At 38.5% G+C, this 25,620-nt stretch overlaps 1 protein-coding gene across 2 annotated transcripts in view; it reads right to left on the bottom strand.

The window, feature by feature from the left end:
- Positions 1 to 4,130: 4,130 nt before the first annotated feature.
- The window catches only part of NUBPL (NUBP iron-sulfur cluster assembly factor, mitochondrial), a 245,750-nt gene continuing 224,260 nt past the window's right edge, over positions 4,131 to 25,620 (bottom strand). For both annotated transcript variants that reach the window (XM_055556683.1, XM_055556682.1), the window contains exons 9-11: positions 23,533 to 23,653; positions 17,197 to 17,279; positions 4,131 to 5,949 (exon numbers count right to left, since the gene is read on the bottom strand). In XM_055556683.1, coding sequence (XP_055412658.1) covers positions 5,851 to 5,949; positions 17,197 to 17,279; positions 23,533 to 23,653 — 303 coding nt within the window. In that variant the 3' untranslated portion in view covers positions 4,131 to 5,850. The remainder of the gene's footprint in view (positions 5,950 to 17,196; positions 17,280 to 23,532; positions 23,654 to 25,620) is intronic.

Here is a 25,620-nt window from a genome sequence, read left to right as displayed (position 1 = left end):
ATCATCTTTCAGGATTTGGAATAGCTCAAACTATTTTATTGGAATTCCATCACCTCCACTAGCTTTGTTCGTAGTGATGCTTTCTAAGGCCCACTTGACTTCACATTCCAGGATGTCTGGCTCTAGGTCAGTGATCACACCATCGTGATTGTCTGGGTCGTGAAGATCTTTTTTGTACAGTTCTTCTGTGTATTCTTGCCATCTCTTCTTAATATCTTCTGCTTCTGTTAGGTCCATACCATTTCTGTCCTTTATCGAGCTCATCTTTGCATGAAATATTCCTTTGGTATCTCTGATTTTCTTGAAGAGATCTCTAGTCTTTCCCATTCTGTTGTTTTCCTCTATTTCTTTGCATTGATCGCTGAAGAAGGCTTTCTTATCTCTTCTTGCTATTCTTTGGAACTCTGCATTCAGATGTTTATATCTTTCCTTTTCTCCTTTGCTTTTCGCTACTCTTATTTTCACAGCTATTTGTAAGGCCTCCCCAAACAGCCATTTTGCTTTTTTGCATTTCTTTTCTATGGGAATGGTCTTGATCCCTGTCTCCTGTACAATGTCACGAACCTCATTCCATAGTTCATCAGGCACTCTGTCTATCAAACTAGGCCCTAAATCTATTTCTCACTTCCACTGTATAATCATAAGGGATTTGATTTAGGTCATACCTGAATGCGCCAGACTGTCTTCCAAATGTAAATGTACTATTTTATATTCCCCACAACAGGGTATGAAAGTTCCAGAGGATCCACATAGTATCACATCAACATTTGATGTGGTCAGTCTTTTTCATTGTATCCATTTTCATAGCTATGGAGTAATCTCTCATTGTGAGTTTTTTGTTTTGCTTTGTTTGCATTTCCCTGATGACAAAAGGTGTGTATTTTTCACACTACTTTTCAATGGTATCTCTTTTGGTGAAGTCTCTAGTCCCATTATTTACTCATTTTAAAGGAAATTATTTTATTTTTTTAATATAAATTTATTTATTTTAATTGGAGGCTAATTACTTTACAATATTGTATTGGTTTTGCCATACATCAACATGAATCCACCACAGGTGTACATGTGTTCCCCATCCTGGACGCCCTGCCCACCTCCCTCCCCATACCATCCCTCTGGGTCATCCCAGTGCACCAGCCCCAAGCGTCCTGCATCCTGTATCGAACCTGGACTGGCAATTTGTTTCTTATATGATATTACACATGTTTCAATGCCATTCTCCCAAATCATCCCACCCTCTCCCTCTCCCACAGAGTCCAAAAGACTGTTCTATACATCTGTGTCTCTTTTGCTGTCTCAAATACAGGTTTATTGTTACCATCTTTCTAAATTCCATATATATGCGTTAGTAAACTATATTGGTGTTTTTCTTTCTGGCTTACTTCACTCTGTATAATAGGCTCCAGTTTCATCCACCTCATTAGAACTGATTCAAATGTATTCTTTTTAATGCCTGAGTAATACTCCATTGTGTATTAAAACTGGGTTTTCTGTCTTCTTATTATCAGGTTATAAGAGTTCTTTATATAGTTTAGATACAAATTCTTTGTCAGATATTTTGTATAAATATTTTCTCCCAATCTGTAAATTTCCTTTTAATTTCCTTAACTACTGTTTTAATTTCAAATAGCTGTTTTAATTTTTATGAAGTACAATTTTTGACTTTTTCTTTTACAGTTTTATAGCAATTTTCTGTGCCATATTTAAACAAGTTTAACTAAAGATGATGAAGATTTTTCTCATATCTTTTCCTTTTAGAAGATTCATAGTTTTGGATTTTGAATTTAGGTATATGATCCATTTTGACTTAATTTTTGTAAATGCATAAGGTATAAGCCAAGGTTCATTTCTTGGCAAAAAGATGCTTGACTGAGTACAACTGCTGAAAAGATGATCTAGTCCTCATTGAATCACCTTCACACTTTTGTTGAAAATCAAGTTATCATATCTATATATGTCTATTTCTGAAAACTCTACTCCCCTTGTCCCCTTAAAAAACACTTCCGGCCGTTAATGAACTTAATTTTTACCAAGAGGTGCTTCAAATACAGTGGTGGACTTATTTGATATATATCTCCATATATTCTTCAGTTTTAACTTTATAGGATTCTAGAAAGGTATTCAGTATTTCCAAGGAGTCTGTTTAGGGGGATTCTTCCCCTGTTTGGAATGCAGAGAAACAGAATTCAGATAAAAGTTTAAAAAAAAACCCAAAAAACTATTAGCTGGATTAAAGTACATGTGACCACAATGGGTTACCAAATACCCTACCCCTAAATTAGATGGACTTGCTCACCCATGTCCAAGGTAGAGGTGGACAGCTTTGGGCTTCCCAGTAGCCTACCTTGGAAAGCTCAGGATTTGGCTGAAATCAGAGACAGAGAGAGGAAGCAATCTGCCCGTGAGTCACTCCTCTTTTCCCTGGGATGGAGCAACTGGGGGAGTGAGAGAGTCAATTCCTGGTACAGGCAGGTTGATAAGAAGTTCGGGGTCCCTGAGGAGAAAGGGGTCTGGGCTCTCAAGGAGGAGAAAAGGACAAACGTTATTTCTACATTGCTTTGGCTTAGTCTACATAACAATGTATCTTGCTGGAGGACATGTTTCTCCTTAACAAGAACCTTCTGACTAATCCTGTTATCTTGAGACATTGTGGGAGTGGGTCTGGTGAAACCTTTCTATTGTTAGTTCTGTTAGGTAGTTAGAATAGGAAGCAGAGTCCAAAATGGCAGTGGCTAAAAGACAAGGAAGGGAAAAGCCAGTGAAAACAGAACAAAGGAAGGTCAAAGGAAGGTCCGAGGACCGGAGTGAGGACTTCAGGTAGAACAAACAGCACTCCTGGCTAGCCCAATTTGCATAGGGCAGGCCCAGGGGGAGGGAAAAACATAAAAAGAGGAGCCAAAGGGCTCTCTCTCTCTCCTGCATGCTGGCGCGCTCCTCCACTCTCTTCTCTTCCCGTCTTTGGGTTGGCATGCCCTCACGCTTTGAGGATGGATTCTCCTGCTATCTTCTAAATAAAATAGAGGTGTAACACTGATTTATCTAAGAGCTATAACACAGTTTGTCCAAGACCCGAGAGCTGTGATGCGCTGAGGGCTTTAATATCTGTCACTCCAAATCTTTGTTGTGACGAGACAGAACCGAGGAGCATACACTTGCCTGAGAGTTCTAATCTTGTTAATTTAAGATGCTGTCAGAGTGGGTCTGGTAAAAGTATTAAAGGCCTTGATAAGACTAGTGAGTGGGGGTGCTCTCCGTCCCCCTTCTGATGTCTATGTCAGAAGCTTTCTCTGTCCTCTTTCACTTTAATAAAACTCTGCTACACAAAAGCTCTGGAGTGATCAAGCCTGGGTCCCGGTCCCGAAGATAAATCTTCTTCGGAGATCAGGAATCTGACACAGCTCACTGTAAGCCATCAAGAGAGTTTGTCTTTCCCTCCTGGACTGGTGAATGGAAATTTTCTACATTCTATGGAAATGTGAAGGATGAGAAATAACTATTACTTCTAGCAAGAGGCAGACTAGCTGTGCTTGATAGTCTCTTTGAAGTCAGCTCCCTGAAGCTTAGCAAAGGCTACCAGGGGCAAAATTCTGGAATAAGCTTCATTATTGCTCCCAGAGCTACTTTCCCTTCCTTCATTTCTGAACCTGGGTATAAACTCCAACCACAGTTATTTTTCAGTGACTTACCTGGAAGCATCTGCAGAGACTTATAGGTGAGGGAGAAGGGAGCACATTATTACATATGTGAATCTTCTCTAAGTCACATATTTATGAGTAAACTCTTTCTCATTTTTCCATCAGATGTATTAAATTCTGGTATACAACTTTAGGCACTTCTGGAAGCTTATTTAAATTATTCCTTTTCCAGGAAGGGTTAAGCTTGGTTCAACTACTTGCTTTTTTGGTATTTTGAAGTACTCAATGATTATCTACATTAGCCTTCTTCCAAAAAGAGAATAAAATGTAATTACATATCTACTACCTAAAGTCATTTCTCTTTCAGAGTGATGAATGATGATTACTGTGTGTCCACAAATACTTTTATTCATGATTTTAATTAGCATGGATAATTTGGTCCAGAAGACTTCAGTTCAGATATAGCAGCACAAGTTTGTTTTTTTTAAATTATACTTTTATTTTTATTTTGAGGTATCTGTAGATTCACAAGCAGCTTTTAAGGAATAATACAGAGAAATTTCATTGTGCCCTTTACCAGTTTCCTCCAGTGTTAACATCTTACAAAGCTATTGCACAATTTCACAACCAAGATACTGACATTGATGTAGTCATGATACAGAACATTTACATCCTCCAAAGGATCTCTCATATTGCCCTGTACAGCCATAAACACAATTCCCTCCCCCATCACCAATCTCCTCCTTAATCCCTGGAAACCACTTATCTGTTCTCCATTTCCATAATTCTGTCATTTCAAGAATGTTAAGTTGAATCATATGGTACACAACCTTTTGGGATTACTTTTTCATTCAGCATAATTATCTGGAGTTTATCCAGGTCATTGCATGTATTCATACTTTGTTCTTTTTCATCAATGAGTAGTATTCCATAGTATGGATATACTACTGGTTGTCGAACCATTTACCCAGTGAAAAACTTTGGGTTGTTTTGGCTATTACAAATAAAGCTGCTAAACTATGCATAAACATTTATGCATAGTTTTTTTATGTGAACTTAAGTATGCAAAAACATGTTTATAATGATATATAACTCTTTACCTAATTTTCTGGCTGCTTAACGACAGAGCAAAGAAACTCAGGCATCTGCCAAAGGTCACAGACCATCTCCTTATAAGTGAGGATTAACTACTAAACTCTTATCAGTACTTACAGCTTTATAACCTTGGGAAGCCCTTGACTCTCTCTCTCTCTCTCTCTCTCTCTCTCTGAGCCTCAACCAGACAAGATGTTTTTCAAGGTGTTCTTTGAAATATGAACTTCATGAAATGCTCCTAAAGGGGAAGGGGAGGTGGGAAAGTTAATGGTCAAATAAGTTGAAGAAATTTTGAACACTATATTCACATTCCTCTTTTGAAATAAACAAATGCCCTTTGGTGTACAAAAGGAAGGATCCAGTATCCAACTGCCCAAGTTCAAACCTCCACTTGCTAGAACAGTAACACTCAGTACAACACTTAACTTTCCCACATCTCAACTTCCCCATCTATAAAGCAGAGATAACAACAGTACTCCACTCATATCAATGAAAGATTAACTATAAAGACACAAGAAAACCCTTGATAAATGTTAGCTATCATTATTATTGCCATCATAATCAAAACAATCAAAATATTTATAATTTTGTTAAAAATATACATGCCCAGACCCAGATTCATAAAGTCTAGGGGGAGAGTCTATTCTAGATGAAGAAGTAGACGTTCATCTGTATTAAGAAAGGGTCCAAGATAGTACTAGATGTGGGATTCAGACCCAGACCACACTGCCTGATGGAAAGTTGTCATACTCACGTCCATACTCATACTCAGTAAATCCTTTAACTCTATAGTCCTGCAGAAAGAGCATGGTTCTCTCCTGGATTGAAGGTTGGGCTTGTAATATTAACTCATGATTCCTTAAGGGGATAGTTCAATAAAATAAAATGCAGTTCTGGGATGCTGGCACACAATAGCTTTCAAAAATATTCCTAAGCATTAAAAAACACTTTTTTTAAATTTAAGCATTGGTGTGTAAAATTTTTATTTGTGAGTCATTGTTTAGCAAATCAAATCTGAAGACTGGACATTATTTCTTTAGAAATACAAGAAAATAATTATGATTGCTATTGTTTCTGTAGGTTTCACCACCACACTGCTGATTTCCAAAGGTCTTAACTGTCAAAGACCAGGCAAATTTCCAAGACACTTGGGGAATGACTCTGGAGGTGGTGGCAATCTTCTTACCACTTCAGTAGCAATCCTTAGGTAGGCTTTGGCCTGGAAAAGAATAGATTTATTTGCTGTATATTTCTCCCCAGTACACATCAAGTGACTCACAAACTGCCGTCACTGTCTACTGAGTTGAACAGAATGTGATGAAGAAATTCAATAGTGAGAAGATACTGCTGTAAACATTGCGGGCAGGGTAGAAGAGAAAGGATTTTAGGTTATTTGGAGGGTACTATTTGGAAGGTGACTTTCTGAAAAAAAAAAAAAAAATCAATATTTAGTAGCAGCAATTACTGTTTTTCAAACTCTAATTCCTGTTTCAGCAAACTAGCAACCCAGTCCAGCTGCAGAAAAATTACACCTTCCTCTTCTGAAAAGTTGATATCCTGAGTGGGATACTGCCATACTTCTTTGGCACTAAGAGTTGTTAGTCATTTTTGAAAAGACTATCTATACCATCCTAGGTTGATCTTCAGAAAGCATTTTCATCATTCTCTTTGGGAATGGTGTCTGATACCAGCACCAAGCACCTACAGGCTCCTCCATCCAGTGAGATTTAAGCACCATGCAAGAATTCCTAGAATCAGTTGTCACATTGTCCACCTCTACGACCCCAGTACAACATAACACAAAAAGCAGCTCCCAAGCATCAAGTGGGCCACAACTGACCTAAAGCCTGCACAGTCCAGTTAGAACAATGGTCATGGCATTTGCATTTCAAAGTTTTAAACAATTAAAATGTATTTGCATCTTCTACCTTATCTATAAAGAGTAACTGTAAGACAATAGTAAGATTTTCTAAAACTGTTAATTTATACATTTATATACTTAGGAGTTGTGTAGATACTAATTCTACTACCCCTACAACCAGCACCACTTGATGTAATGGTAATAGTTAAAATTTACTTGAATACTTAATAACAGTCAAGTACTATTTCATTTTATCCTCACAGTTATCATAAGGGGTAAATTCTGTCATTATTCCCACTCTATAAACAAGAAAACCAAGACTCAGAAAGATGAAGAGTATTGTCCACAGCATCACAGCTAGTGTGAGATGAGCTGGGCTTTGAACACAGGCAGACCAGTTCCTTGACTCTGGATGGTAAAAGAACTGTTTGAGGCTTCTTTACCCTGATTATCAATCCTAAAGGAAATCAGTTCTGAATATTCATTGGAAGGACTGATGCTGAAGCTAAAACTCCAATACTTTGGCCATTTGATACAAAGAACTGACTCATTGGAAAAGACCCTGATGCTGGGAAAGATTGAAGGCAGGAGGAGAAAAGGACAACAAAGGATAAGATGGTTGGATGGTATCACCCAACTCGATGGATAGCAAGCTCCGAGAGTTGGTGATGGACAAGAAGCCTGGCATGCTGCAGTTCACGGGGTCACAAAGAGTTGGACACAACTGAGAGAGTGAACTGAACTTAACTGAACTACCCTGACTTGATGTTTAACCGTGTTTCACACATCTTGATTATTTTTAAAAAACTACACTCAAAAGTAAATATTTTCTCCATTTGGGGAAATAGTTTAATATAGACCCCTGTGTATTTACATTATGAATTTGATACAACATAATTAGAAATCAGCATTTTGAAAAGGAAAAAAATTATTTTGATATATATAATTATGTCGGGCTTTCCTGGTGGCTCAGACAGTAAAGAATCTGCCTGCAATGCAGGAGACCCAGGTTTGATCCCCAGGTCAGGAAGATCCCCTGGAGAAGGGAATGACTACCCACTCCAGTATTCTTGTCTGGAGAATTCCATGGACAAAGGATCCTGGCGGGCTACAATCTGTGAGGTCACAAAGAGTTAGACATGACTGAGTAGCTAACATTTTCACTTTTTCATATAATTATATACATATACACATATATATATTATAATTTTGTGCCACAAAAAGAAACCCATATTCGTAACTCACATCATAAATTTAAATATGTCACATATTATATCAGAAAGAAGAAAAATATGTATACACACATATAGCTACCTTTAAGTGTGTGTATATGTGTACGTGTATGTATCTGTGGATACATAGGTATTATATATACGTATACATATAAACAAGGGCCTACTATATGGCACACGAAATGCTGCTCAATTTCTGTAATAACCTAAATGGGGAAAGAATTTGAATAAGAATAGGTATGTGTATATGTTAAAATAAAAAATTTACTTGCATTACCCCCTGGGAGTTGGGAATGAAAAACGTCAGTCACGTCTGTTATCTCTCAGTCAACATGCTGGAAAACTGTTCATTAAGGAAATTTTAAATTATGCTAATTACAACAATGACACACATTTAAGTGTATACTGTCTATACATATATTGCCAGGCTACTTGTTCCATTGTTGAAACATATCATACATAATTACATAAAATATATGTTTCACATTACTACTTTACACCTTACATTTTGGCTCTACTTCTTGAAAAAGATCCAATGATTATAATCAGAAATGTTTGACTTTAAAAGGAGTAATTGGTTATTTATTGGTGTCAGACTTTATTTTTCTGGGCTCCAAAATCACTACAGATGGTGACTGCAGCCATAAAATTAAAAGACGCTTACTCCTTGGAAGGAAACTTATGACCAACCTAGATAGCATATTCAAAAGCAGAGACATTCCTTTGCCAACAAAGGTTCGTCTAGTCAAGGCTATGGTTTTTCCTGTGGTCATGTATGGATGTGAGAGTTGGACTGTGAAGAAGGCTGAGCGCCAAAGAATTGATGCTTTTGAACTGTGGTGTTGGAGAAGACTCTTGAGAGTCCCTTGGACTGCAAGGAGATCCAACCAGTCCATTCTGCAGGAGATCAGCCCTGGGATTTCTTTGGAAGGAATGATGCTAAAGCTGAAACTCCAGTACTTTGGCCACCTCATGCGAAGAGTTGACTCATTGGAAAAGACTCTGATGCTGGGAGGGATTGGGGGCAGGAGGAGAAGGGGATGACAGAGGATGAGATGGCTGGATGGCATCACTGACTCAATGGACGTGAGTCTGGGTGAACTCCGGGAGTTGGTGATGGACAGGGAGGCCTGGCGTGCTGTGATTCATGGGGTCGCAGAGAGTCGGACACGACTGAGCAACTGATCTGATCTGATCTGATTAATAATTGATATTAACTTCTTTTCTACTAACTTTAAAAAATAAACACTTGACCCCTTTTGTTTATAAGTTATATGCTTAATATTTGTCAGTTTTTGATCTAGAAACAACAGTGTAATAAAAAAAAACCTAATTACAGAGTAATTTTATTTAATACTTTAAAGATCTACCTTGACTATGTAAGAAGGTTACATGTAAATGCACTTTCAAATGCTACTTTTTCATTGGTGATATGTACTTAAATTTCTTTAAAAATACATGCATGGATCCTAAGTGCACACAGCAAGGAAAGTGTACAAACTGAACACACTTCTGTAACTCAACACTCATGTCAATAAGCAGAATACTGTCAGACCCCCAGAAAAAAAAGAAAAAAATTATGTTTGTCCCCTAATGGGTGAATTATATTTTATTTTACAAGCAAAGTGTTAAAATTTCATTTACATTCTTCTTTTAAATAAAAAATAGCTCTCAAAACATGAATAAGACCTTATATGTTTTTACTGAGTACATACTGTACTAAGTACTAGTATAAGTAATCATGCAATCTCACGTATGTAAAATAAACACCATTGGCTCAACTTGGATGAAGAAACTGAACTTGTCTGCTCAGTCACAAAGTTAGCAGGATGAAGAACATTCACAACTGGATTTGCCTGACTCCAAAGCCCAGCTCCTTCTAGCATATCACGTGTGGGCTGTGTGCTCAGTCTCTCAGCTCTGTCTGACTCTTCGCAATCCCATGGACTCCCACCAGGCTCCTCTGTCCAAGGAATTCTCCAGGCAAGAATACTGGAGTGGGTTGCCATTTCCTCCTCCAAGGGATCTTCCTGACCCAGGGATTGAACCTGCAACTCCTGCATTGGCAGGTAGATTCTTTACCACTGAGCCACCTGGAAAACCCACCACATCACAAAGAAAGTGAAAGTGTTAGTCACTCAGTCGTGTCCCACTTTTTGCGACCCCAGGGACTGTAGCCCACCGGGCTCCTCTGTCCACGGAATTGTCCAGACAAGAATACTGGAGTGGATTGCCATTTCCTTTTCTGGGGGGTTTTCCCAATCCAGGGATTGAACCCGGGACTCCCACATTGCAGACAGACTCTATTGACTGAGCCACCAGGGAAGCCACATCACACATTAAACAGTAAATTCAAAATACAAGTAATTCTAATCAAAATGTACTGTCTAAAAAGGGTTTCAGTCTCTGCTGTAGTCACCAGAAACAACAGATTTTGCTTTAAAATGGAAATAACATATACTTCATAAGGAAATATTTCTTTTAAAATGAAAGTGTGCTTTTCAGGACTTTCCTGGAAGTCCAATGGTTAAGATTCTGTGTTTCCACTGCAGGCAGCACAGGTTCCATCCCTGGTTGGGGAACTAAGTCTCCACACACTGCACCGTGTGGCTCCCCCCTGCCAAAGTGCTTATTTTCACCCACGCATTTTTATAAATATTAACACCTTTTATCTCCTAGTAGCTTTTCTAGGTATTTAAGTCTAATATTTTACTGTGTAAATAAAAGCGCACTAAAGCAAGCTAAGGCCATCATTCTATAATTTCTTAGTTCTTTCTTACATTAATTAGAGATATAAACCTATCTCACTACACAAAATAAAGATTCCATAATAATCAAATTTGCTACATTTAACCTTTGCTTTTTAATGGACTATCCCCAAGCTTAAACTTTCAATATATCACACTGAAAGTAACAGTTAGATTGTCATTTGCTGAGAAATCACTGAAAGTGCTTAGTTTAACAGTTTCAATTTCCACAAAACTGTTGAGATCGAATTTTTTCAGCCAATGAAGATTCATTCAACAAATACTTTTTGGTTCTTCAGTTCACTTCAGTTCAGTCGCTCAGTCATGTCCGACTTGGTTCTTAGTGCAAGGCATAGTTTAGGGAAATCTGTGGGATGCAATGATAAAAAAAAAGGGAGGCAGAAGCACTCTCTGGTAAAGAGTTGGGGCCTTAAGGTCAGACAAGTAAGCTTTAAAATCCTAGTTCCATTACTTATTAGCACTGGCCTTGGGCAAGTGAATTAACCCTTCCAGGCTTGGTTCCATTATCTGTAAAACGGTTATAATAATAGTATCTACCTCAAAGGGCTTGGGGGCATATTAGGTAAGAATAAAGCATGTGAAGTACTGTAATACAAAAAGTAAATAATAAATGAGTGTGTACTATTATTACTATTATGACCTCAAGTAATTTACAATCCCATTGAAGAGTTCATATTAACATATCCTTTTGGACAATTTTCCTGCCTGAGGACTAAGTAAATTAAATCCCTTCCTTTTGTTTAATCTATCATTACCAAGTAAAGGCACTGGATGACAACCAAAGTACATAAGCTTTATGGTGAGCTTTTCCCCTTTGTCTTTGTTTTTAAAGATATGAAGTTCTAGTTTTCCATACACAGTCATTTCATATTAGGATTCAGTTCAGTTCAGTTCAGTCGCTCAGTCATGTCCGACTCTTTGCGACCCCATGAATCGCAGCACACCAGGCCTCCCTGTCCATCACCAAATCCCGGACTTCACTCAAACTCACATCCATCGAGTTGGTGATGCCATCTAGCCATCTCATCCTCTGTCATCTCCTTCTCCTCCTGCCCCCAATCCCTCCCAGCATCAGAGTCTTTTCCAGTGAGTCAACTCTTCGCATGAGGCGGCCAAAGTACTGGAGTTTCAGCTTTAGCATCATTCCCTCCAAAGAACACCCAGGCCTGATCTCCTTTAGAATGGACTGGTTGGATCTCCTTGCAGTCCAAGGGACTCTCAAGAGTCTTCTCCAACACCACAGTTCAAAAGCATCAATTCTTTGGTGCTCAGCTTTCTTCACAGTCCAACTCTCACATCCATACATGAGCATTGGAAAAACCATAGCCTTGACTAGACGGACCTTTGTTGGCAAAGTAATGTCTCTGCTTTTGAATATGCTATCTAGGTTGGTCATAACTTTCCTTCCAAGGAGTAAGCGTCTTTTAATTTCATGGCTGCAGTCACCATCTGCAGTGATTTTGGAGCCCAAAGAAATAAAGTCTGCACTGTTTCCACTGTTTCCCCATCTATTTCCCATGAAGTGACGGGACCAGATACCATGATCTTCGTTTTCTGAACGTTGAGCTTTAAGCCAACTTTTCCACTCTCCTCTTTCACTTTCATCAAGAGGCTTTTTAGTTCCTCTTCCTTTCTGCCATAAGGGTGGTGTCATCTGCATATTATGAGATTATAATGTAGAAATTATAAGACAATAAGGCTTCTACTTACCTTTTAAATCCTATACCAGGTATATCTTACAGCATAGCTTTTAACATGCAATATTAAGACTTTTACTTGACAAACAGAATGAAACCACAAGATTAACGGTCAATGATAGGTTCATCACTGTGTCCTGGACTCAACCAAAGGCAAAAGGTAGAAATAGTTGAATGAATAATTATAATTACACACACCAGAGGAAATGCTATTGAACTTAAGAATTCTGAATCCTAAGTGTCCACTCTCTCTCCCTTCCTCTATTGCTTTCTCTGGCTGTTTTACACTACTTATATTTATAGCTTCAATTACTCTCGTTTCCTCAGTTGTGCACATAGTGAAAAAGTGAAGTTGCTCAGTCGTGTGACCCCATGGACTATAGCCTATCGGGCTCCTCTGTCCATGGGATTTTCCAGGCAAGAGTACTGAAGTGGGTTGCCATTTACTTCTCCAGGGTATCTTCCCAACCCAGGGATGGAACCTGGGTCTCCCACATTGCAGGCAGACGCTTTACCATCTGAGGCACCAGGGAAGCCCATGGTGCACATAGGCAGATGGTTTTGACTTTTGGTTGAGTAGGTAGTAGCCCCTTGGAGCTTTTTAACTGGTACTCTAGCCCCTCCCAACTTTTCCAATGATGCCTCAAATTCAACACATTCCACACCTTTCAGTTAATCACTATGTTTTTAAATACTACTGGAAGAGTTATATTCCTAATGCCTAATTTTAAAAGATTTTATGGACAGAGAATGAGAGCCCTGGAACCTGGTGCTGAGAGGAGGGATTAATTAAAGATAGACAAAAGGAGGAGGAATTAGAAAGAAGACAAAAAACTAAAGATGAAACTTTTATTTATTAATAAATTTGCCTGTAGCAAACCCCTAAAAGCTAACAATGAAGTGTCCATCTAAAGGGCTAAGAATTAACAAGTAATTTGACATATTCCATCCCATTAATTTTTATAGAAGTTTATCATGTTTGCAAGTAAACACTTCCTTCATTCTTTAAATGAAGACATTCAGGTAGAATGGGCACTAAGCTTCCATGCATATGGCAGAATCTGTTGAGATGGCTGTGACCAGCTTCTGAGAGCAGATTTCCATTTAAGTTCACAGGGGGAAAAGGGAAGGGGATTATTAGAAGGTAAGATTCACCATAAAAGTCATCAGAAGGATCCTGATTCCAGGACTCAACAACAGTTTCCTAGTGTCTAGGAATTCCTGATGTCCTAATAAAATCTTTAATGCTGAGGCTGAGAACTCTATCCTCATCTTATGATTCAAATTCTGCTGATTTTTAGATGTCACCAAAGAGTGACATTTACCTGAAGCTATGTAAGGGGAAGGGCATAAATGGGCTCAACCCTTTGATGAAGGGCGGAAGAAAGACAATTAGTATCACGACAACTTTCCCAGGACATTTCAGAAGACATAAATACTCACAGCTGTATTCTACTTGGCATTTTTCAAAATATTTTCACATTATCATCTCATTTAACCCTTCTCATTATGATATCAATTTACAGACAGAGAGAAAGGTTCAGAGATATGAGGGAACTTATCTAAGGTCACACTTAGAAAGTAGCATTCTTGGTAATGAAATCCCAGGCTAATACTGATTAATGCTTTGCTTTTCATGCAGAGACCTTTTGAGAATCTAGTAACTCTCTTGTTCAATTTCCCAGAAAAATGCACACTTGTACATTCTGGATATAACTTCAGGGGAATTCTCAAACCCAGGTTAAGATAATTCTGTATTATGGCTGCCACTGTGCACACCAATGGGACCACCCCTCTTATCTAGATCTCTGTAATATGAAAAGGAGGTGAACTGAAAGCCAGCCTAAATATACACAACAGACAGACACTGAAGCAAGCTTGCAATTAATTGAGAAGGGAAGCAGATACTGCCTTGGGAAGAGGATGCAAGCCTACAGTTTCAGAGCTGAGTATGGAAATAGCCTCGGGTACTATCTTGAACAAATTCCTTACTGCAAATGAATCTCTACTTCTTCATTTGAAAAATGGAGATTATCAAACATACCTCACAAATGTGTTATGAGAATCAAATTAAGAGAATATGTTGTATTTAATGCACTCAAGCACTGTACTCATTTCTTAGAAGGAATTGAAGAAATCATAGCTATTAGTAGAGGACTCAGAAGGTGACTAGAGAAGGAAAAGGCAATCCACTCCAGTATTCTTGCCTGGAAAATCCCACGGACAGAGGAGCCTGGCGGGCTACAGTCCATGGGGTCGCAAGTCGGACATGACTGCGCGACTAAGCTATCAGAAGCTGACACAATGAAAAGAGGACAACATTTGGAAGGAAAAGAATTGCTTTTTAATCACATCTTGGCATCTATCAGTTCTGTGACCTTGGAAAATTATTTAGCTTCTTTGAGTCTCAGTTTTCTCAACTGAAAAATGGGAACTATTTATACATTGTATTAAGTTGTTGTGAGCATTGAAAGTATATAGATGCCTAACAGTGTCTAACATACTATAACTGCTATTATTGTTAGAAAGATGGTTAATAACAATGAATGTCTGCAATCTAAGAGTAGGAAACAATAACTTCCATGGAAACAAAATAAATACAAAGCTCCATTTTCTAAATCTCTTTTTATGGACATGTCTGAATCTTAAAAAACTGCTCAGAAGTCTTCATATGTAAGGCTGACAATGTGGTGTGTGAAATTCTCACTAGTTTTAGCTGAGACTTCACCAGATTAAGTCTAGCCTAAACCACAAAGGGGTAGCTTGCTCACATTACCATAAATGTCAGCCAGCAACAGTAAAACAATAGATCTGATTTTAAAAAACATGTAACCAAAAAACTCTACAAACACTGTTGTTTAGAGTTTTAAATCATATTGCTTTTTGATGGCTGTTATATATTCTCTGTTATGTTACATTCCTTTAACTTTCTGAAATGTTTTTGCTTTTGGAGAATCTCAAAGAAAAAAAATAATGGACAGGAGGGAAAATATTTTAAAACCTAAATTCATAATTGAAACAAACTACTAGACAATTATTCTTATTGAGAAGGATTCACCACTACATATCTTTAAATAGGCTGCTCTCAGGAGGCATTTAAAAGTATTTGACTTTAAAAACCCTCAATTTTCATACAACTTTTCATTCACTGCATAAAGTACACTTACAGTAGATGAGACTGCCATGCTTCAGTTGTGAAAGCAATAAAAGGTTATGTTTTTTGCTTTTCTGAAAGATTTCAAAGAAAAGACTGAAAAGGAAATTTAACATTTATTACTACATAAGAGGCACAGAAAGGAAAAACAAGGATATATACAATAGTAAGTTTACTCAGACACCATATCCCAGCAACTCAATCACCTGTACCATAACTGTCGACCCTAAGAAAGAGAAAGGAGCTCTGGGTTCTGAAAGAGATAGTTCAAAATGAATCTACTTGACCAATCTCAGACTCCTGGTTGTCAGCTTTGCCCTTATTGTATTCACAGTTCTAACAAAGTCTGGCTCCTTTGTCTTTCGGTTCATACAGGATTAGAGGAAACAAACTAGAATGAAAGAGGGAATAGTTATGGGTGGACAAAATAACGGTACTCTAAAGCTACATTTATTTGGTATGGGAAAAAAAGAAAAGCTAAGAGGATTGATTGAGGCTGTTTGGCAAAGGAACATAAGAATTACATTAAAACTGATTCACCAGATGATGGCTCACTTTCTAACATAAACATCAACTGTTACTTAGGAAAGAAGAGATATATATGACTTTATTATATATGATTATGTATATTATATATATATAATAAAAGTATTATATATAATAAAATCATACACATATGATTTTATTTCTATTTTAAAAAGAGTAAAATAAAAGAGCCATGACAAACCTAGACAGCATATTAAAAAGCAGAGACATCATTTTGCTGACAAAGATCCACATAGTCAAAGCTATGGATTTTCCAGTAATCATGTATGGATGTGAGAGTTGGACCATAGAGCACCAAAGAATTAATGCTTTTGAACTGTGGTGTTGGAGAAGACTCTTGCGAGCCCCTTGAACTGCAGGGAGATCAAACCAGTCAATCCTAAAGGAAATCAACCTTGATTATTCACTGGAAGGACTGATGCTGAAACTCATACTTTGGCCACCTGATGCAAAGAGCCAACTCACTGGAAAAGACTCTGATGCTGGGAAAGATTGACGGTGAAAGGAGAAGAGGGTGGCAGGGTATGAGATGGTTAGATAGCATCACTGACTTGGTGACATGAATCTGAGCAAACTCTGAGAGATAGTGAAGGACAAGGAAGCCTGGTGTACTGCAGTCCAGGGGATCACAAAGAGTTGGTCACAACTCAGAGACTGAACAGCAACAACAAAAGAGTTTACACTTAAAGGCAGTGAGCTTCAGCAGTCTTTGAAAAATCTATCTGTACCCCAAATTATATTAGATAATGAAACACTATTAATTTTCCCACCTCATCCCCTCAATCATATCTATTAAAATAAACGCAGTGAAAATTCCATCTCTAAAGGTTTATACAGTTTCCCTACATTCAACTCAATTTTTTCTTGAGTTCAGCCGAACTTCTAACACTGAAATAAAATAACTTGAGGCAGTTAGATATTGCTAGCTAGCAAGAAAAGAATTCTACAAATTTCCATTGTTCATGTTCATCATGAGAAAACTGGTTGGGTGATGATTCTTTGTAGTTGGGCCTGTTCAGTTGATAATTCAGAATCAACAATGGTATGTCTACCTTATAGTAACTTAAAGAAGCTTTGATTAAGTTAACTAATCTTTGGTTAATACATGCATTCCAAATAGACAAACTTGATCTCCCCAACCTTCTTTCTATATATCAAAAAGTATATATCCTATGAAAATAAAAAACGTATTTATAAATATAACTTACCTCCTCACTTTCAGGCTGTGAAAACACAATCGGCTGGCCTGTATCTGAGGCTTCCCTTATGTTAAGATGTAAGGGGACGTCTCCTAAAAGAGTCCACCAGATATCCATTAGTACCACAAAAGCTTATACAGTCATTTGAAATTTTACTCTTTGAACTGCAGAAACAAATTGATTCAAATCAACCTGAGTTATGACTATCCTCAAATTGCTAAATTTGTGAAGAACAAATTTCAAATGAAACTTAGGGACAAAATAGTCCATTTGAGGGTAATACCATGATTACATTTGAAAGCAGTGTGGCAGTCAATCAAGGAATAAGATCTCTGATTTATTCTTTGCTGGAGATCTTCCAGCAAAAATGACCTGGAAGATATTTGTAAATTTTTCTCCCTGTAATAACTGATATAATAATATGATATAGACATATCTTGCCACATAATAACAGGAAACTGAAAAGGAAAGATGAAGAGGGAAAGAAGTTTTTAAAAAGCACAACAGAATAATCTTCTTGACAGTGGCAGATGGGTGAGCAAAGAGAACTATTGAAAAGCAGGGCAGACTTGTTAGTTCAACTACCTGTCTCTTTATCAGACAGAATTATTTTTATTTTATTACATATCAATCTATATAGCAGTATACATAACTTGTGAACTTGAGCTCTCAGGAAATAATAAGAACCTCCAATATACAGACTTGTATATGTGTGTCTTTCCTGAGGATATATTAGGTAGTAGAATTCGGAGGAAAAATGCTCTGATCCATCATCCAATTGATTCTTTCTACCACACCATCACAAGTAAAGCTGAGATTTAAAATGCAGTAAATGGAGTAGAAGAGTTGACTTTCATGCTGCTCAGCATTCTTAGAACCACTTTAAGTCCATGCAAAGGTTATCGAAACATGTATGTATGTGTGTTTTACATAAAATATTCATTCAGTACCATGCTATTCAGTGTAAATAATGCAGAAGAAGAATGTGTTACAAAGTCACAAACCTACCACAATTTATATTATGAAGTACGGAGTAACAGATATGTCATGTGCCTCTTATCAGCATATTTTCAGATCTTAGCCAACTCTCTTTTCTAAATGTTCAATAGACAAAAATGCATGAATATTTCAATAACCACGTAAAGGTTAGTTTTTCAGTAAATTTGATGTCTATTCTATAGATCAACTTTAGACTACAGGAAGCTGTCATGTGGGAAGCAGGGGAAGATATGTTACAGAAAATATTTAGAAACCCAAAAAGTTTTCTCTCTTGATTTATGAACTGCCAGTATATAGTAAAGAATCTTGAATGCTTTCATTTCCACCACAGTAACAGAACAAAACAGTAAAACCGTCTCCATTATACAGCCAGCTTGTTCATTGCTGTTGTTCAGTGCTTGTTGTGTCTGACTCTTTACGACCCTATGAACTGCAGCACGCCAGGTTTCCCTATCCTTCACTGTCTCCCAGAGTTTGTTCAAACGCAAGTCCATTGCGTCGGTGATGCCATCCAGCCATCTCATTCTGTCACCCCCTTTTCCTCCTGTCCCCAATCTTTCCAGCATCAGGGTCTTTTCCAATGAGTCAGCTAGTGACATCATTTCTGCCCTCCAGAGACTCACAATCCGCAGAAGAGGAGAATAAGATGAGGAAAACCTTGTTAGAAAGTAGATGGCACAGTGAGAGCAGCAGTGGACTAACAGCTGTGCACAGAGAAAATTTAAATGGGGTAAAGGTAGTGAGAGTTGCTGAGGTTCAGTCTGGCCTTGAAAAGTATTTTTGAAGGGCTAGGGCTGAAGGAAGCACGTTTCAGAGACATAAGTTAAAGAGGTCTCTGTGACATGATCTGAGACCTTAATTACTATGCATGCTGCTGCTACTGCTGCTAAGTCGAGTCAGTCATGTCCGACTCTATTCGACCCCATAGACGGCAGCCCAACAGGCTCCTCTGTCCCTGGGATTCTCCAGGCAAGAACACTGGAGTGGGTTGCCATTTCTTTCTCCAATGCATGAAAGTGAAAAGTGAAAGTGAAGTCGCTCAGTCGTGTCTGACTCTTAGTGACCCCATGGACTGCAGCCTACCAGGCTCCTCCATCCATGGGATTCTCCAGGCAAGAGTGATGGAGTGGGTTGCCACTGCCTTCTCCGAATTACTATGTATAAACTGTCCCTATAGCTGAATACAGGCTTTCCAGGTGGCTCGGTGGTAAAGAATCCACCTGCCCAGAGGGATAGGGTGGGGAGGGAGGTTGGGAGGGGAGTTCAGGATTGGGGGGAGATATGTATACCTGTGGCCCAATCATGTTTATGTATGGCAAAAACCATCACAATATTGTAAATTAATTATCCTCCAATTAAAATAAATAATTAAAAAAAAGAAAAAGAATTTAAAAAAAGAAAAAGAATCCACCTCCCAAGTAGGTTTGATCCCTGGGTTGCCAAGATCCCCTCAAGATCCCCTCAAGAATGAAATAGCAATCCACTCTAGTATTCTTGCCTGGGAAATCACATGGACAGAGGAGCCTGGAAGGCTATAGGGTCACAAAGAGTCAGACATGACTGAGTGACTAACAACCACCACCACAAGCTGAATGTGGATAAAATTCTGAAGAGCCATTTTACCAAATAACCATTTGAAACACAGCTCCCTAGATGAAAATAAGAGGCAGCAAGAGAGTCAGTAAAGGACAAATAAGAGTCCTGGGGGTGTCACCCACCCAGGAGGTCACAGCTCTGAGAGTTCCTGATTTCGGTTCCTTATTTCCAATTTCAACCTCTTCATCATCAGAACCCCTGTTCCAGTTCATGGGAGAGCCCTCTGGGCCCCATGAGCACATTAAAGGGAGCAGATGTGCTCTACATTAGAACTCTAAATTAGTTTTCCCGAAAGAGTTTGAGATACAACAGTCCATAGCACTAGCCGAGTTTCTCTGATCAGTAATCAGTGTTTCTGATATATTTTTAGGGTAACTATACATTGATTTGCAGGGCTTCCCAGGTGGTTCAAGTAGTAAAGAACCCGTCTGTCAATGAGGGAGACGTATGAGATGCAGGTTCGATCCCTGGGTCGGGGAGATCCCCTGGAGATGGGCATGGCAACCCTCCAATATTGGCAGCTCGATACTGCAGTTGCCACTGGCAACATGGCAACTCCAATATTCTTACCTGGAGAATCCCATGGACAGGAGCCTGGCAGGCTACAGTCCATAGGTGGGCTACAGCTCATAGGGGCACAAAGAGTCAGACTTGACTGAGGTGACTCAGCATGCATGCATACATTTGTGAGCTGTTGGTTAAAATGTAACTTCCATATGTAGGTTTCTCTAGGAGACATGCTTCAAATTCTAAATAAGTGACTTACAAAATCATACCACCCATTCATAAATTAGGGAATTATAATACTGTCAGCATAATTTAATAATGCCATTATAATTACACATTTACTTTATATATAAGTGAATGTCAATCTGCTGTTATTATGCAGATTTGGGAAACTGAACTTCCTAGGTTAGTTAAATGAGAAACAGTTGCAGAATAAAATTAGTATCTTTAATTATAAAAATGTATCAAAATATATCATTAGTATTCACCTGGTACTGTGGTAGCTGCTATAGTACAAATGCATAAAAACAATAATACATTTAACATCAACTTTTAGAAAACTAATTATAATAAAGAATGTTTTTAATTCCTTGATCTCTAAGGAATATTAATTGTTAACTACCTAAAACTGATAATTCACTCTATGACTGCATTATTTAGCAGCTAACATCTGCCTTTACCCAGAATAGAAACTCATATGCAGAATATCAAAACATGTTCCCTAAAAAGTCCATTAAGTTGCTTGTGGATTTAAATAAAAAAGATTTTAACTAAAATCTGTGTTTTCCCCACATCTATCCTGGAGAAGGTTCCATGTGCGCTTGAGAAAAAGTTGAAATTCATTGTTTTGGGATGAAATGTCCTACAATACAATCAGATCACATCAGTCGCTCAGTCGTGTCCAACTCTTTGCGACCCCATGAATCGCAGCACGCCAGGCCTCCCTGTCCATCACCAACTCCTGGAGTTCGCTCAGACTCACGTCCATCGAGTCAGTGATGCCATCCAGCCATCTCATCCTCTGTCATCCCCTTCTCCTCCTGCCCCCAATCCCTCCCAGCATCAGAGTCTTTTCCAATGAGTCAACTCTTCACATGAGGTGGCCAAAGTACTGGAGTTTCAGCTTTAGCATCATTCCTTCCAAAGAAATCCCAGGGCTGATCTCCTTCAGAATGGACTGGTTGGATCTCCTTGCAGTCCAAGGGACTCTCAAGAGTCTTCTCCAACACCACAGTTCAAAAGCATCAATTCTTCGGTGCTCAGCCTTCTTCACAGTCCAACTCTCACATCCATACATGACCACAGGAAAAACTATAGCCTTGACTAGACGAACCTTTGTTGGCAAAGCAATGTCTCTGCTTTTGAATATGCTATCTAGGTTGGTCATAAGTTTCGTTCCAAGGAGTAAGCATCTTTTAATTTTATGGCTGCAGTCACCATCTGTAGTGATTTTGGAGCTTAGAAAAATAAAGTCTGACATTGTTTCCACTGTTTCCCCATCTATTTCCCATGAAGTGGTGGGACCGGATGCCATGATCTTCGTTTTCTGAATGTTGAGCTTTAAGCCAACTTTTTCACTCTCCTCTTTCACTTTCATCAAGAGGCTTTTGAGTTCCTCTTCACTTTCTGCCATAAGGGTGGTGTCATCTGCATATCTGAGATTATTGATATTTCTCCCGGCAATCTTGATTCCAGCTTGTGCTTCTTCCAGTCCAGCATTTCTCATGATGTACTCTGCATAGAAGTTAAATAAACAGGGTGACAATATACAGCCTTGATGAACTCCTTTTCCTATTTGGAACCAGTCTGTTGTTCCATGTCCAGTTCTAACTGTTGCTTCCTGACCTGCATACAAATTTCTCAAGAGGCAGGTCAGGTGGTCTGGTATTCCCATCTCTTTCAGAATTTTCCACAGTTTATTGTGATCCACACAGTCAAAGGCTTTGGCATAGTCAATAAAGCAGAAATAGATGTTTTTCTGGAACTCTCTTGCTTTTTCTATGATCCAGCGGATGTTGGCAATTTGATCTCTGGTTCCTCTGCCTTTTCTAAAACCAGCTTGAACATCAGGAAGTTCATGGTTCACGTATTGCTGAAGCCTGGCTTGGAGAATTTTGAGCATTACTTTACTAGCGTGTGAGATGAATGCAATTGTGCGGTAGTTTGAGCCTTCTTTGGCATTGCCTTTCTTTGGGATTGGAATGAAAACTGACCTTTTCCAGTCCTGTGGCCACTGCTGAGTTTTCCAAATTTGCTGGCATATTGAGTGCAATATTGTAAAGTAAAAAGAATAATAATAAATAAATAAAAATTAAAAAATAAAAAATAAAATCTGTGTTTTGCTCTTTTAACATATGATTTTACTTCTCCTTCAATTACTAATTAATTCTTCAGTTCAGTAACATGAACAGTATAGACAAGGTGCGTTTCAGGTGCCATACTTCATAGACACAGCAAAAAAAGATTACAGAAAACAGTAAATAGCGTTTTTTCTAGAGCAGAGGACTTATACATTCAGAACTGATGAGGAAGGCATTTCTTCACGCACATCAAGAACTGACACTTCCAAAGACTGCCACAACATATGAAATAGGTATTTCTGTATACATCTGCTCAGTTGGTAAAGAATCTGCCTACAATGCAGATGACCCTGTTTCAATTTTGGGTCGGGAAAATCCACTAGAGAAGGGATAGGCTACCCACTCCAGTATTCTTGGGCTTCAGCTGGCAAAGAATCCACCTGCAATGCAGGAGACCTGGGTTCGATCCCTGGGTTGGGAAAATCCCCTGGAGAAGGGAACACCTACCTGCTCAAGGATTCTGGCCTAGAGAATTCCATGGGCTGTATATAGTCCATGGGGTTGCAAAGAGTCAGACACTGAGTGACTTTCACCTTCACTTTCTGCTTATACTAAGAGATGTCTTCCCAACTTAGCAAACAAACTGATGACCATTATTTAAAATGTGGACTTCAAATCAGAGTATTCAAACCACAAAACTTTCTTTGCAAATTCAGTTATGGGTAGTTTTCATCTATAGCAAGAGTTATAATTGGTAGAACAAACCCCCTATTCAAAATGTGTTCCACTAATGAAGTATCACAAAAAGCCAAAGAAAGGTTAACACAGAGAAGTGCACTATACTAACTTAATTCAAAACACAAAGCCAAAAGCATTTCATCATTCTGAGATGATCTTCATCATCATGCTATTTCCTTTGCAAATGAATATCCGGTGGTCTTACCTAGAATATCAAGATCAAGGGTCCGTGCTAGTCTCCTTGCACCATCAGCACCAAAAATATGAGTTTTGTGTTTACACTTTGGACACTGGAAAACACTCATATTTTGGACAAGGCCCAGAACCTAGAATAATAAAGACACATTGAAATCAAAACAAAATTAAACTGAATTTCAATCCATTATTTCAACAAGCTTCTACTGTGTGCCTACTAGGTTTCAGAGATACTATGATGAATAAGTAATGGTCTCTGCTCTCAAGCAACTCAAGCTAGTGGGAGGGCAAGACAGATGCCATTAACTCAAATAATGAGATAAGTGCTAAAAAATTATAAATGATGGGGATCAAAAATTCTGTTTTGGAAGAATAAGAGGGATCTCTGGGTTTCCCACAGAGAACTGTTTCTTCAGGTTGAGTGTAAGAAGAGGGGTTGAGGCCTATGGCAGGAATTCTAGGCAGACGAAAAGGGCAGAAGCCAAGGCAGTGAATTTTGATTCGTAGGGCCTATTTTGGCTGCAGTCCAGTAAAGGTGACAAGGCAGAAGTTAGTTTGGTAGAAAGGTCGAGGTCAGATGGTAATGCTATCCATGTATTTGAGATTTTATTTTTGAAACAACAGAGATGGCACTGAAGAGGCAGTAATACACAGTCAGATCTGTTTCAGAATTTTACTTTGAGGTCAACATGGAAAAAATAAGCAGGAAGCAACAAAAGAAAAGACACAGTTAAGAGGCTAACTGTGGACAAAGCCTCACAGTAGGAAACAGCTAAGAAATGTTGTTGTTGTTCAGTCTCCTGGTCGTGTCCAACTTTTTGTGACCCCATGGACTGCAGCATGCCAAGCCTTCCTGTCCCTCACCATCTCTCAAAGTTTGCCCAAGTTCATGTCCATTGTATCAGTGATGTCATCTAGCCATCTCAGCCTCTGATGCCCTCTTCTCCTTCTGCCCTCAATCATTCCTGGCAACATATACTGAGTACTTATTCTAGGTCAGGCCCTGGGATAAGGGCTGTATGAAGTGAGGTGAAGTTGCTTAGTCGTGTCTGACTCTTAGTGACCCCATGGACTGTAGCCTATCAGGCTCCTCCGTCCATGGAATTTTCCAGGCAAGAGTACTGGAATGGGGTGCCATTTCCTTCTCTAGGGGATCTTCCCGACCCAGGAATCGAACCCGGGTCTCCCGCATTGCAGGCAGATGCTTTACTGTCTGAGCCACCAGGGAAGCCAGGACCAAGGGCTGTATATGCACTATCTTACTGTCTCTTTATAGAACTTTATGAGATGGGTTGTTAGCATATCCTTTCCATAGGTGAGAAAACTGACACAGTTAGCAAAAGACTGAAACTCAGCTCTTATCAAAATGTTATTATTTAAAACAAAAATTTAAAGCTATATACAAAGTGTTCATTTCTTTCTGAGTTTCCCCAGCTTCAAAAGAGATATTTCATAAACATTAGCTGAATAAACAGACAGGCTCTATTTATGATCCTTTTAATCTTACTCCTCATTTATAGAAAGCCTGGTTGTCTTCTAGAGTAAAAATGCAGAAAACAACTATCAGAGGCTTATAGGTAACAATGTCCATATCATCCTACCAATCCCGCCAATACACTCATCGTTATGGGAGATATCTCTATTAGAACATTTGTGTTTTAAATGAAGAATAGCGCTGATAGTCCACAATTAAATATATCAACAAGAAGGTGATCAAATGTGTTATTCTTTCTGAAAAGAGAAACAGGAAAGAGTAAAGTTTCCTACGACATATGTAAATGAAGACAAATAGTGAGGGATATAAATTTGCAGGTAAGCATTTTCCATGCATTACATGCCCTTTTGCTGATGGAAAGTGTCACAAAAAATAAATTATACCATGTTTTGGTAATTCAGTGCCATCTTCAGAAAGCTAAGGAAAACCCAGCTAAATATCACACAGCTTATTTTATTCACTATGTCTACATAATACACTCGTTACTTGAGCTGTCTTATACCATTTATGTTGAATGTATATATCCCCTAACTGTAAGGTTTTCATAAATATAAATAAAATTACATACTTTTATGAAATGAAATTTTATATAAATAAAATTAT

Source organism: Bubalus kerabau, chromosome 19 (genome assembly GCF_029407905.1).
Source record: "Bubalus kerabau isolate K-KA32 ecotype Philippines breed swamp buffalo chromosome 19, PCC_UOA_SB_1v2, whole genome shotgun sequence".
Taxonomy (NCBI): Eukaryota; Metazoa; Chordata; class Mammalia; order Artiodactyla; family Bovidae; genus Bubalus; species Bubalus kerabau.
This window is presented reverse-complemented; position numbering and strand designations above follow the sequence as displayed.